The sequence below is a fragment of the Zeus faber genome, assembly GCF_960531495.2.
Source record: "Zeus faber genome assembly, chromosome: 8".
NCBI lineage: Eukaryota > Metazoa > Chordata > Actinopteri > Zeiformes > Zeidae > Zeus > Zeus faber.
The window spans coordinates 3,873,360-3,886,884 of NC_137195.1; the positions used below are offsets into that span (position 1 = coordinate 3,873,360).

The 13,525-nt window shown below is 48.0% G+C and overlaps 1 protein-coding gene across 1 annotated transcript in view; it reads right to left on the reverse strand.

Annotated features, from left to right (window-relative positions):
• Positions 1-13,525, reverse strand: part of myom3 (myomesin 3) — a 77,230-nt gene that overhangs the window by 45,898 nt on the left and 17,807 nt on the right. Inside the window, exons 3-7 of the mRNA XM_080005275.1 lie at positions 9,806-9,907; positions 3,756-3,909; positions 2,976-3,133; positions 1,782-1,874; positions 221-309 (exon numbers count right to left, since the gene is read on the reverse strand). Coding sequence (XP_079861401.1) covers positions 221-309; positions 1,782-1,874; positions 2,976-3,133; positions 3,756-3,909; positions 9,806-9,907 — 596 coding nt within the window. The remainder of the gene's footprint in view (positions 1-220; positions 310-1,781; positions 1,875-2,975; positions 3,134-3,755; positions 3,910-9,805; positions 9,908-13,525) is intronic.

Genomic DNA, 13,525 nt, shown 5'->3' on the forward strand with positions numbered 1-13,525 from the left:
TTACTCCAAAGGTGACTTACGCAGCCATCAGGGGGAATTAGGGGCTCAAGGACACTACAGCGGGCTATCAGGATCCGGGGATTGAACCGGCAACCTTCTGATGATTAGACAACCCGCTCGCCCTCCTACAGGTTATGGTATGAATGACGTTGTGAATGACGCTCTGTGTAGCTCGGGATTGGCTGAACCACCTTTGGCTCCAACCGGGTGTAGTACTCACAGTTGACCACCAGGGTTGCAAAGGTGGAGGCGTCACCCAGAGCACTCTTGGCTTCCACCCTGTAGAGCCCAGCGTCAGCCACAGAGCACCTGACAGGACAGAATGAGGAAGAGATTCACCAACAGGTCGTTCAACAATACCTTGACTTTTAGCACAAGCGGTCGGGACGGACTTTATTTTGTTTTACAATTCAGCGACAGTCGGGGTCGAGGTTGCCTTTTTCATATTATTTGATCTCAGATCCCCCCCCCCCCCCCCCCCCACCTCGGCGCTTCACCCCTACCCCCTCCCACCCTCCCAAACCTCTGGGAGATCTTCAATTTTTCATTACGGAGCCGTGTGCAGGAAAGGGGCGTCGGGTATTTTTTTTTTGGTCCTTCTGTTCATTTAAATATTATCTCATTGCTGATTGGTCCATTGACTCCCACTCAAGGTTGATGCGAACACAATGAACGCAATATTTAGCTTGGGTTTTCCGTTTGTTTTCAGTCTTCATTATTATACTGTAATTGTACGGTCATTAATTAAGCAGTTGTTGGAGATGGATATAAAACGCGCGAAACAAAAAGCCTATTTTCTGGTGGTGTGGGCAGGAAGAACAGCTGGACCCCAGCGTCGCTTCATAGTGGATGCACCTGTTCATGCCCCATTAGAACAGAATACAAAAACCTCCACTAGTCCAGATCCAACTGGCAAATTGGCATAAACAACGAACAGCTGATAACAGCGTCTCGTTACCGCAGCGACGCCCTGCTGGCTACGTATATAATGGACGCCCAGCAGTAACAGCAAACGGCCCACCTGCACGGCCCTGATCCAGAATTGATGTTACATCCTCATGGATTATTTTTGTTTTGATCGATCTCACATCAGGCCCCTTCAGTGGACACAGCCACAGCATTTATGAGACCATTCGACACCGGCTGTGGGGTTGCCGCGCGCCCCTTCCAATACCTTAACGCCCTGCATTGGAAAATAAATGCTGCGTCCCACACTGAGTCGATAAGGGACGTGATCTGTCCTGCATTTCCGTACATGTCGTTTCATATAAACACATCATTTGATTAGATTCAACTGATTGTCATTGCACAGAGTTCAAGTACTGAGGCAACAAAATGCATTTCACATCCTAGTAACTGACGTAGCGAGGAGCAGTGGGCTGCATGTAGCGGCGCCCGGGGAGCAGTCAGGGGGTTTAGTGTCTTGCTCAAGGGCACATCCGCACGCTACCAGGAGAAGCCGGGGATCGAACCGGCAGCCTTCCGACTAGACGACCCGCTCTACCTCCCGAGGCACTGCCCCCATGAACCCTCTATGCGGTGGTTCAGGGCCACAACCGAATGCAATTTGCGCCTGACCGCTCCCTCTCCATGCGCGATGGAGACTTGGAGCGGGAGCGATCGGGGCGGCGCAAGCTCCGGCCCGCCGCGAGCTCCGGCCCGCCGCGAGCTCCGGCCCGCCATCATCTCCACAGAGAAGGTGGCGACCCGAGCCAGCGGCGGGGATCCGCTGTTCAGATATTCAAAGCTCGAAACGAGGATTTTTTTACCCGACCACCGACCTTCTGATCTCCAGCGAGTGGAGACCAAATGAATGCTTGAAAGCGCGGTTCCAGGGCTGGCCGGATCTCTGCAGCGGCACGCCGTCCTTGTACCTGGGAGTTCAAAAGAAGAGCCCGGATAAATAATAAGTGTAGCTCCTGAATACCGACACAAAACAGGACGACAGTCGGGCCGCGGCGCTGCGGGGCAGACAAAAGGAGACCTTCGATCTCCCGCTCCGTCCCCGGTGGGGGCCGAGAGCCGCGTGGTGGAGCCGACCCAGGAGACACAAGGCATCGGAGATGGTTAAACTCACCGGCCACAGCTTTGGTTCATGAATACTGAACGCACGCACGCACACACACACACACACACACACACACACACACGCACACACACACACACACACACACACACACACACACACACACACACACACACGCACACACACACTTTTCATCCACTTGTCTCTTAGCAACCCTCTCATCAGGGTCGGCAGTTTGCGCCGGTAATTTCGACCCCATCACCACGTCTGCACTGGGCTCAGGTGCTAGAGGTGTGGCCGATGAAAGAGGTGAGGTCAGCTGCCGGCAGCGGGCGGAGCCTCTGTGCTTTTTGTTGCTGTGTGCGTCTCTCACATTCAGTTGAATAACAATAATAATAATATGTGTGATATGAATTCCTATTTTTCCTCAAACAGAGTTTAGTGACTGCTTTCTGTGATGCACATGAAATACCACAATCAAATCAATGAAAGTGACCAATAGGATAAAGAAATACTAAAAATAATGGACGATAACGACTGTGCCCAGCTTAACGGTGAAAAATGATCCGACCTTGAGTCGATAGAAAAAACAGAAATCCGTTGACATGACGTATAGGTTCGATTTTCCGAGCCGGGTCTTAAAATGTTTAACAGCTCAGAGCTGAACCTCTCTTAAAAACGCGTTTTTTTCTTGTACGCCTCACGTAAATCAATTTGAAGCGTCTTTGCGTGTGAAGCATGCTGCACAAATGACCTTCCTAAATGACCTTGTCTTTCCTAAAAGACCTTGACTTTCCTAAATGACCTTGACTTTCCTAAAATACCTTGTCTTTCCTAAATGACCTTGACTTTCCTAAATGCCCTTGTCTTTTCTAAATGACCTTGTCTTTCCTAAATGAAATTGCAGGTGAGAGGGTGCGGCCGCCGGGAGTGGGCGGGGGCTGCTCACCAGGTGACCCGCGGGGCCGGGCGTCCCTCTACGGTGCAGCAGAGGATGACGCCCATGCCCTCCCAGACGGTGTGGGCCCTCAGAGGGATGGAGAAGTCCGGGGCCTTCCGTCTCAGGAGCTCCAGGTACCTCTGCCGAGCCGACGCCTTCTCCTCCGCCTGCGGAGATGCGCAGGGGGGGGTAGATCAATGTTATCCTACCACGTCTTTCACCGGAGTCGCCGTAAAACAAAGGTTCGCTTGTATCTCGGGACATTTTTGTGGTCGGGATGAATCATGGAGGGTCGTCCCGAGGTATAACTGCCGACGACGTGGGATCTGAAATATTAGAGGCATTTCGTCTGGCAAGTTTAGCGTTTAGCCTCCGTACTTGCAGTAATATTTCATGGCCACACTCCTTGTCGTGGATTGTGCTTATTTAAAGGACCATATAATTCAGTGTTTAATGTTCAATGATCAAGCTGCTGCTGTGTACAATATAACCAGACTCAGGTCGGACCGGTCGCTGGGAACTTAAATGTATTCAGTAAAACAACTCCGTCGAGCATAATCTAACAGAATTACTTGCCTACAACAGTTGGATCTGGTCCGTCAGCTTATTTGAGATTCATGTTCCTCAGTTGACGGACGCAACAAACCTGCCGGTGCAGCATCTACAGAACCCTAGCGCGGCAGGGACACCCGGTGCCTTTGACGTGACGGGCGGCCTCAGAACCAAAGTTCTTTAACGTTCATTCGTTCTCCTGACGAGTGGCGGCGCGGCCGCGAGATGGGCCCTCACCTTCCTGCGCAGGGAGGCGCGGTCGGCCCGGCAGCGAAGCAGCCGCTGGTTCCTGAGGACGTCCAGCTCCACCTTCTCAGCTTCATTCCCGAACATGGTCCACTTGTCCCGGTGGTACTCTTCGTCAGCCGCCAGGGTCTCCTTCAGGACCTCCCTGGTGGGACCACATGCAGAGTCCTGAGCCAGCCCCTTGACATGCACGTTGAGGTTACGAATATAGGAATATTCAAGTGATATTGGCTATTTCGGCAGCAGCGCATGTAAAAGCCATGTTAACATCGAGGCCGCAATATGAGAATGATATTCTGATCACCCTGTCCTCCTGCGCTGCTAAAAGTACTGAATTATTTATTAAAGTTCAGGGTCACTCATTTTCAAACCTTTTTTTAACCACCACATGGTTTACTAGCAACACAACCTGTGGTGGCTTACACTACAACAGCAGTGTTAGACACGAGTAGCAGTGAGCTGGCAGTATGTTGGTGACGGGTCTGCTCTCGCCTCAGAATCTTCAAAATGCCGACGCTAATAAGCTTTTACAAAAACGTGTTCAAACATCTGGAACGATCTCCATGTGCCGCGACTCATGACGCTCATGCCAATCCGAGTCCCACGCAGTTTAGAAAATAATTCCATCCATTCATCTTTATTTGCCCAAGGTGGGTGTGGTCCACCTTGCCCTGAGCGTGCCAAAGAAACCTCCCAGTGCCGGGGGCCAAAGCGCATCTGTGATCTGCTCCTTCCGTATGAACCGTACGAACCACCTCCACCGCGGACGCCATCCACATCCTCAGACCTTCTATCTGTTGCCTTCAAGGCTGCACGGGCCAGGTCTCTACTCAGGACAGAACATTTCCTCGACCCATGATTGCTTGCCCCTTTCCCAGGGGCACATTTTGCGCAGATCATTTACCATATAAGCAAACTCACTTTGAATGTAATGAACGAAAAGAAAAACATGCGACATGCGCTGAAGCACAGCAGAAGAAACACTCCACACTCCTTCCTCCTTCTCTGTCAAACGGACATTTACAGTCCATGCGTAGTGTTCACGACCACCAGAGCAACAGTATTCATACACAAGCATGTGCATAGAAGTACGTGCGCTTGCTATTTCACACACACACACACACACACACACACGCAAGCACGCGCGCGCACACACACACACACACACACGATATCTCTTGTTCCCCCAGAGGAGAAGGACACAGGGATCTACTCTACCTCTACCTCTACTCCACCTCTACCTCTACTCCACCTCTACCTCTACTCTACTCCACCTCTACCTCTACTCTACTCCACCTCTACCTCTACCTCTACCTCTACTCCACCTCTACCTCTACCTCTACTCCACCTCTACCTCTACTCTACTCCGCCTCTACCTCTACCTCTACCTCTACCTCTACTCCACCTCTACCTCTACCTCTACCTCTACTCTACTCCACCTCTACCTCTACTCTACTCCACCTCTACCTCTACTCTACTGTACTCCACCTCTACCTCTACCTCTACTCTACTCCACCTCTACCTCTACTCTACTCCACCTCTACCTCTACTCTACTCCACCTCTACCTCTACCTCTACTCCACCTCTACCTCTACTCTACTCCACCTCTACCTCTACCTCTACCTCTACTCCACCTCTACCTCTACTCTACTCCACCTCTACCTCTACTCTACTCCACCTCTACCTCTACTCTACTCCGCCTCTACCTCTACCTCTACCTCTACTCCACCTCAACCTCTACTCTACTCCACCTCTACCTCTACTCTACTCCACCTCTACCTCTACCTCTACCTCTACTCCACCTCTACCTCTACTCTACTCCACCTCTACCTCTACTCTACTCCACCTCTACCTCTACTCCATCTCTACGTCTAGTCTACTCCACCTCTACCTCTACTCTACTCCACCACTACACTGTAGTGGAATCAAGACTTAAATCACACAGCATGTGGGGCCGCAAGCCGTGGGATTAGCAGGTGGCCGAGCCTCTTGAAGGCGGGAGAAGAACTGGAGGCAGGCATGTCGCCGGGGGAGAGTGTGAACGGAGGAGAGGCACCTTAAGGAGGCGGCGGGCGGTGCAGGCGGCTGAAGCTCATAACTGTCAGGTGGAGGGTTTTTTATTTTTACTTTGGGGAGCGGTGGAGGTGATGCCAGCCGCCGTGACTTCCTGTTCCCTCGCTTTCCTCTCACACGCTCTCCAAGCCCCTCATCCCACATCCTGCAGCGCTGCTTTCAGCCTCCGCCCGTCTACACCACCTGCCCACTGTCACTTTGCTTCATTATGGAGGGACCGTAGCACAACAGCCCACTGTGACATGGAGGCCCAGAGCAAGGGGTGAAAACAATATTTATATTTCTTTATTTTAGATTTTGTTATTTACACACACACACACACACACACAAGCAAAAAGACCAAGGAAAGCAGATGCATGGGCTTGATTTTTTATGCTTCATGATGGTTAATCATAATGGTTTAATGGTTAAGATTTGAATATTAAATATGAGTAATTCATTCCGAATATATAAATACATTACTCTTAAATCAATCAATCAATCAATCAATCAACCAATCAATGAGTATTTTAAAATATAAAAATGAATGTTAGGTTTTTTTTTCCTTTCTTCTTATTTTTCTTATGTCCAATACACAAACCTGGTAAAATGTACACATATCAGGGTATTTAAATAAATAAATAAATAAGTATTTATTTGGGCATAAATACCCCAAAACCCATGAAAATAAACTATTTGGAAGGGGGCCAAACAAAATGTCTTCCCGATGCGCTCTCTCCGTAATCCCGCCCTGACAATACCGATGGTGCTTTCCGCCTCTGGAGATAAAAATCTCCATTTTTCCCGGTTGTCAGATCTGTTCCATTTTTTTGTTGTTGTGGTGTTTTGCTGGAACAAAGCAGAGCACGGCCCACAAATCCCGGCTCTCGCTGAAGAGGGAGGAGGTCCGCGCCGGCACCGCTGAGCATCCTGGAGTGGAATCGGCATTAAACCCCGAGGAAGATAAGGCGTGACCCAGACGAGGCAAGGTGCCCTCGCACGGGGGGATTTGGCTGAAGTAAATCATGTCAGGAGACGCCGCCCCCGCCCGTCCTCCACCACCTGAGCATCTTCAGCGCGGGAATCGGGAATTATTTTTAGTCGGGCGGCATCCTCTCCATGACAGCCGGGCCTTAAGCCCCTTCCCTCGCCTCCAGACACCGGGGGTCTTTAAATAAAAAAAGATGTTCCGTAGGCATCATCGTGGAAATCCTCTTAGCTCTTCACTTTGATGGGCTCTGAACCCCAATTCTCTCTGATGCGCCTCCGAGCGTTACGGACGCTGGGATGTCAACACCCTCCTCCCGCGCCAGGAGTGCAATTCCCCGGGTTCTTTTCATGGGGGCTTGACAGCGGGGGGAGAGGCGCCGGGGCGTTTCTCAAATCCGGCGTCGTTGCCGCTCGGCGGCAGCTCCCTGTTTTACGGCGCCTCGGCTCCGCCCGCGGCTGAAGACGAGGCTCCGTCGCCCTCGTCGCGCCTAAAACACCTTAAATGAGGCTGATTGCTGAGGGAGGAAATACGTCATCATCAGGTCAAATGTATGAAGATACTAGTTATAACAACGATGATGCCGACCACCCGGGTCGACGCGGAGTGATCGAAAAACAAGGTTTTAGGTAAAAAATACCAGAGTTTCCTTCAATGACTGTGGAGCAAATGTGGTCATTGTTGATCAATCATTACTAGTTAATAACTTCTCAGCGTACTTCATACTTTAGTCAATTACACTTCTATTATCGTTTGGGGTGTCAGGATTGTGATTCGAGAGTCGAAACGAGCGTTGGATTTCCAACCTTGAAATCACGACTACTTCCTGGCGTTCTCGGGGGTAATATTGTCCAACACGGCCGCCATATTGGTTGTCAGCTTGGAACCGACTTTCATGAGGCCGCGTTTGGAGTTCGGAGGGCCGAGGTCGGCCGCGCTGCGCCGCGTCCCTCAACGATCACGCCAGGGCTGCAGGGACGACGTTAGAATACCACAAAAACAATTACAATCAAGTTCCATTTAATTTCCTCCAGTTTGTGGCGGAGGGAACACCAATTTTGGGAGAGACATCCCCGGTGACGGCATGCCGAGTCGGCGTCGGCAGAGATGCACCGAGCGTCTCCGTCTCCTCCGGCGTTTCAATGCAGAGTGCACCTTTCACCGGGAATCACGCCGGTGCGGCGACGGAAGTGGGACATAAACCCAACCATTGCGCTGAGTGCGGGCGGGATATGTTCAGGGGCAATCTGCGGTCTACTCCGCAGCAGCAGGAAACGGAGTAAATTAAATACATCGAGAGTTATTATTTGCTTTGTTTTGAGAAAAGATGGCTCTGATCCGAGCTGCAGGTAGTAATTTGCCTTTTACTGCCCGGGCTCCCCTCTGGAAAAAATAGCATCCACTTTTCTTTGCTTATTTTGGTGACTAACTTAAAAGTAGCGTAATACGTAACTTATTGTTTATTATTCAAAGTTATGTTTTTATAAAGCTCTTAACTGTTTAGGTGTGTTGTTACTGTGTGGTATTCTGATATTTTTGCAATTTTTGGTAAATTTTAATATTCAAATAAAAGTTACTTATTCAGAAACAAGTGTTTTCCTTGACAAATCAAGACTTGAGAGTCAGACAACGGCGCAGCCGTCAGTGCTGAAAAAAAAAAGTTTAAATCCAAAATGGGATCGAATGGTGGATTTGGAGAATCACGACACCCCAAATTGTTATGAAAGCACACGGTCGGTATTTTATGCCACATTTGGCATTGAGTGCACTTGTTCCCAATCAATACAATGTTCAAAGTTGACCCTCTATCTTCGAGGGAGGTGGAGCCACGCCCCCCGGCGGCTCTGCTCGCTCTCCACCGAGGGCGTGAATCAAACAGAGCCCCACGCCGACGCCACATCCCCAGGGCGGCCGGACGGGGCACAAGCATCACTTCTCAGCGGTTAACAGCCCGAGGGGCAACACGCCAACCAGAGCTTGACACAAGTCCTCTTTCTCAAACAGAGCGCGGAGGGCGAGCGCGTGGAGGTGACTGCTGATGGAGCCGATGGAGCCGAAGGAGCCGATGGAGCCGACGGAGCGCCGGGTCCCATTGACTTTCATGAGGAGGCCCGCTCGGCCCGGCGAGGAGGAGTTTCGGGAGGAGCGTCGCTGCCGGGAGGGGCTGACGAGACGGAATGAAGGGGGTGAGAGTTTTCTCGTGGATGGAGGATCTGAGTTTGACCCGGAGTGCGGCCGATCGCCTTGAAGCGGAGCGCTGTGGTCACGACTATGGGATGTTTCAAAAATAAATCTGTCTCAAAAGCAATTTAAAAAGGGCCTGGTGTTAAAGCCCGGGTGCGCTGAATTCGGTCTTTAACAACAGGAGGGCTGCAATGGCAACACGTCCTTCGAAGGTCAAGAACATCAATCCAATACCCCCCCCTAACCCAACACCCTCACCCACCCACTCCACCACCCACCCCCACCACCCCCACAGTGTCTCCCGTCCATCAAACCTCTCGGTTCCAGCCGTCGACTGATCACATAAAGTGGACAGTGCCTCCTCGCTCCCTCACGCAGACGATGTTCCGAAGCCAAAAACATGGCCGACCTGCCGGTTCTGCAAAGTGAATTTGAGGAAGCGAACTTGGCGGCACGGCACAGACACTCATTCATCTTTATGTGGTTTGTGCTCTAGTCGCTCGGTTGCGGGTTGCGCTGAAAAGGTGTCCCGGAAACAGCCGGCGCGGAGCCCGCGTAGGAGGGGCCAATTTGCTTTAAAAAAAACAAATCCCTGACCAATCGGGGAGCGGGGCTCGGGCCAGTGGGAGGAGCCAGGACAATGACAATAGTAAACAATAACAACGACTGGAAGGATGCGACGAAAAAATAACTGTTAAATAACTAGCTAAAAATAACTTTTTCAAAACATGAGCCCTGCGTAGCCCACTCAGGGGTGCCGTCCGTCGTGGTGGTCTGGCGGTGGGACCGGAAGGCGGTCCGCGCGCCATGCACTCACCACGTTCTGTGGCGAGGGAAGTGGACGTCCAGAACCTCCTTCACCGACATCAGGTCGCCGGGGATGATGGGAAAGAAGTCGGCGTAGGAGGCCTCCTCATCGCTGTTCGGTCAGAGACGTGAGGATAAAACAGAAGTTAAGACCCTGGTTAATGGAAACTGAGCAAATCAGAGGTGTACACTCGTAAGGTAAGATAAGATAAACCTTTGTTAGTCCCACACAGGGGAAATTTACAAAAGAAACATTATATTAAACCTTATACATTTCTATAATAGAATTTCTATTATACATTTCTATTATAGAAACATCCATTCACACTAACATTAGGCTACTCTATAGAATCCATAGAATTTGCATATTTTTTACACCTTTTACAGGAGTCAACCGTACAATAACTATTTTGACAGTATCAACAGTAAAACATGTCTCCCTATCACCTTAATTCCCTCCGATTTTTTCCGATTTAGATTTGGGGTCATTTAGCCACATTCAACTGTGAGAGCCAAAATATGCACTTGGTGAAATTATTTTCTATTTTTCCAGAATAACTTGCGATTAGGTACTTTAGGTCATTTAGGTCACAACAAAATCAATTTGACATTGATTTCCTTCATCTTCTCACCACTGATAATGCTAGTTGACAACACTAACAACACACCTGCCCCGCTGTTCCACATCTCACCACCAGGGGCTGCCACACATCTGGCAAACACGGCACCGACGGGATAAAGACTGCCCTGACATAATTCACCCGGCGTCTCACTCTTCTGTTTAAAATCACAAACGGTGGCTGAAAGGCACATTCAAACCAAGCAGAAGCACTTTCAAGGAGGATTTTGGGGTTTGTGGGTTCGTCAGCGATGGGAAGTAACTTAATATAATTACTTGGTTTCTGTATTTAATACTCATACTGAAGTGCACGGTCTGAATACTTCTTCCACCACTTGACTTAGAACTCCTCCACACGTACACAGGTTTTTTTTCACAAACACATTTTTTTCTCTCTTTCTGAATTTCCTGTCCACACCGGCGGTGTTATCGAAAACATCTCCGTCCACATGAGAATCCAAAAAGGGTGGAACTGGTTGAAGCAGCCAGGACGTGAGGGGGCGACAGGACCTGACGTCAAACTCCACAGAACAACATTGGGAGCATGAGCATTGACCAGCACGGCACGGCAAACTCTGAAGCGCAGACGGAGAGGTGGCTTGAGAAGTACTGGGGTGGGTGTATTTATACTGGTCAGCACGGCGGTGTCATGATGAAGCAACGCTGCTTGTAAAGGTGGAGTTCAACGGCGGTGACCAGACATCCCGGTTTGTCTGGGACTGTCCCGGTTTCAAGCTCCCGTTCCACACGGCGTTGTTTTTGTTTTATTCAATTACAATAAAAACACCTACAATAAAAACACTGTTACTATTGTTGCAATAAAAAACTGTTATTATTGTAACAATAAAAACACTGTTATTATGGTTACAATAAAAGCAATGTTATCATTGTAACAATAAAAAACTGTTATTATTGTTGCAATAAAAAACTGTTATTATTGTAACAATAAAAACACTGTTAATATTGTTACAATAAAAACAATGTTATTATTGTAACAATAAAAACACTGTTTTTATTGTTGCAATAAAAACTGTTATTATTGTAGCAATAAAAACACTGTTATTATTGTTACAATAAAAACACTGTTATTATTGTTACAATAAAGACACTGTTATTATTGTTACAATAAAGACACTTATTATTGTTACAATAAAAACACTGTTATTATTGTAACAATAAAAACACTGTTATTATTGTTGCAATTAAAAAAAACTGTTACGGGGAGGGGGGGACGCACAGCGGACCACGCCCTGGTCAGCGGCGCTGCCGAACTTTTAATTTTTTTATTTTTAAAAAGATGAAGAATATGACACATACACAAACACACAGGATATTTACGGGAACATACTGAACATGAAACCCAGCAGTAGCAGCCACACGTAGACACACCAGGAGGCCACCGCTGTTTGCAGCTTCCTGCCACAGGCTCAATGTGCAAAACAACAATTGTGTGAACGTAGGTCATGACATCATCGTTTGGTCAAACCTCCATTGCACTGTCCACACCAATACACAGGAAACCGTGTTCTGAAAAAATCTCCGCCGTGGAAGGAGTTTTTCAAAAGCTTTGTTTTGGGTGTGTCCTGAAACGCTGTTTTGGTGTGCATGGAGTCTCAAGGCCTCACAAGAAGCCCCTCACCTATTATGTAAAACTCACCCTTTCAGTGCTTGTGCACGTACGTTCGGGTCCCAGATGGAACTACGACCACACACACAGTGTGGAGTAAGACAAACCCAGTCGCTGCCCTGATGAACTGTACGTCACTTCAGTGGAATTGGAACCGCCCCCATCTGAGTCACCCCACCCACACCCAGTGTTGCCAGATTGGGCCAAGTTGGGTGACTTTTGGGCTGGTTTGTGAGGCCACCGGTGGTTTTTTGTTTCCTTTTACAAGAGAGAGGAAGCGTGTCCCCGTGCCCCCTTCCGGCAAATAAAAGCTGTCTTTTTTTATTGGAGGTGGATTGTACTTTACCTTGTTTCCCTATGAAATGAAACAAAATAAGCACAGTGAGTTTGCGCTCCGCTCTGTGTTTCTCCAAACAAATCCTTGGATGAATTTATTTGATTTGTTTTACTTTATTTCCTGATGTTTCCTTAATAAAATGAAACAAAAAAAGCCTCGAGCCCCGCTCGCATCCCACGCTGCTCCGGAAACAGCTGTGAAAGGGGGAACAAACTTTTAAATGAGACCTTGTAGATCTAATAGTGAAGATTCAGTAACTGGATTGCTGATTTCTCGCCTCAGATTTGTTCAGAAACAACATTTTGGTGAACTGATGAGGTTAAATCAGTGAAAGTTTATAGAGAAATACAACGGAATCTGGAGAAAACCTCAAACTGCATTGGCTCACAGAACTTGGGCCTCGGTAGGGAGGCTCCTCCTGCTGAGACAGAGCGTCAAGAGAACAATGGAATTAGAGGCATGTCAGAATGGCTAGAATGCATAATCTGGGTGGTATTTCAGTAAAAATCTTCAAAAACATGTTTTGGGGAACTCACAGACCAATATTAACTTGTGTAAAAGGAGCAATAATAGTCCTTTAACAGAAATACCACAAAATAGGAGGAAAAGGTTCTTGATTAACAGTTCCACCATCAATCACTGAAATAATAGGAGGGGGGTGGGGGTTGGCACCATTTGTCCAGAACATCCACCAACAATAAAATATTATTTTAAAAAGATTTGAATCAAAATTAATTATTAAATAAAAACATAATTGTAGTATAGACTTAGACTTTATCTTTCAAACTGAGCTCAGAATTCACAGCAACAAAAACACAGCGCTTTTTCTCGCTCATAGTCACGAAAATTAATCTATTGAATCTTGTCCCGGATTATGATCGCCCGACTTTTTCCCTGCTTCTCCTAACGACATTTAAACGAATAAATATGAATGGGGAGATTTATTTATTTTAATTTAATTTTTTATTTACCCTGTGCTTTCATGCTGGACATACAACACAGAGTATTCATTCCATTGCATCGAGGACAGAGTTGGTCAGCAAGTGGAGTTCAACTTCTCACCTGCAATTCAACTCTTTCAATTTTTAAATCCATTGGTTTAAATTTTGTTCTATCACAAAATAAAACCAGCATACTGATTTCGCTT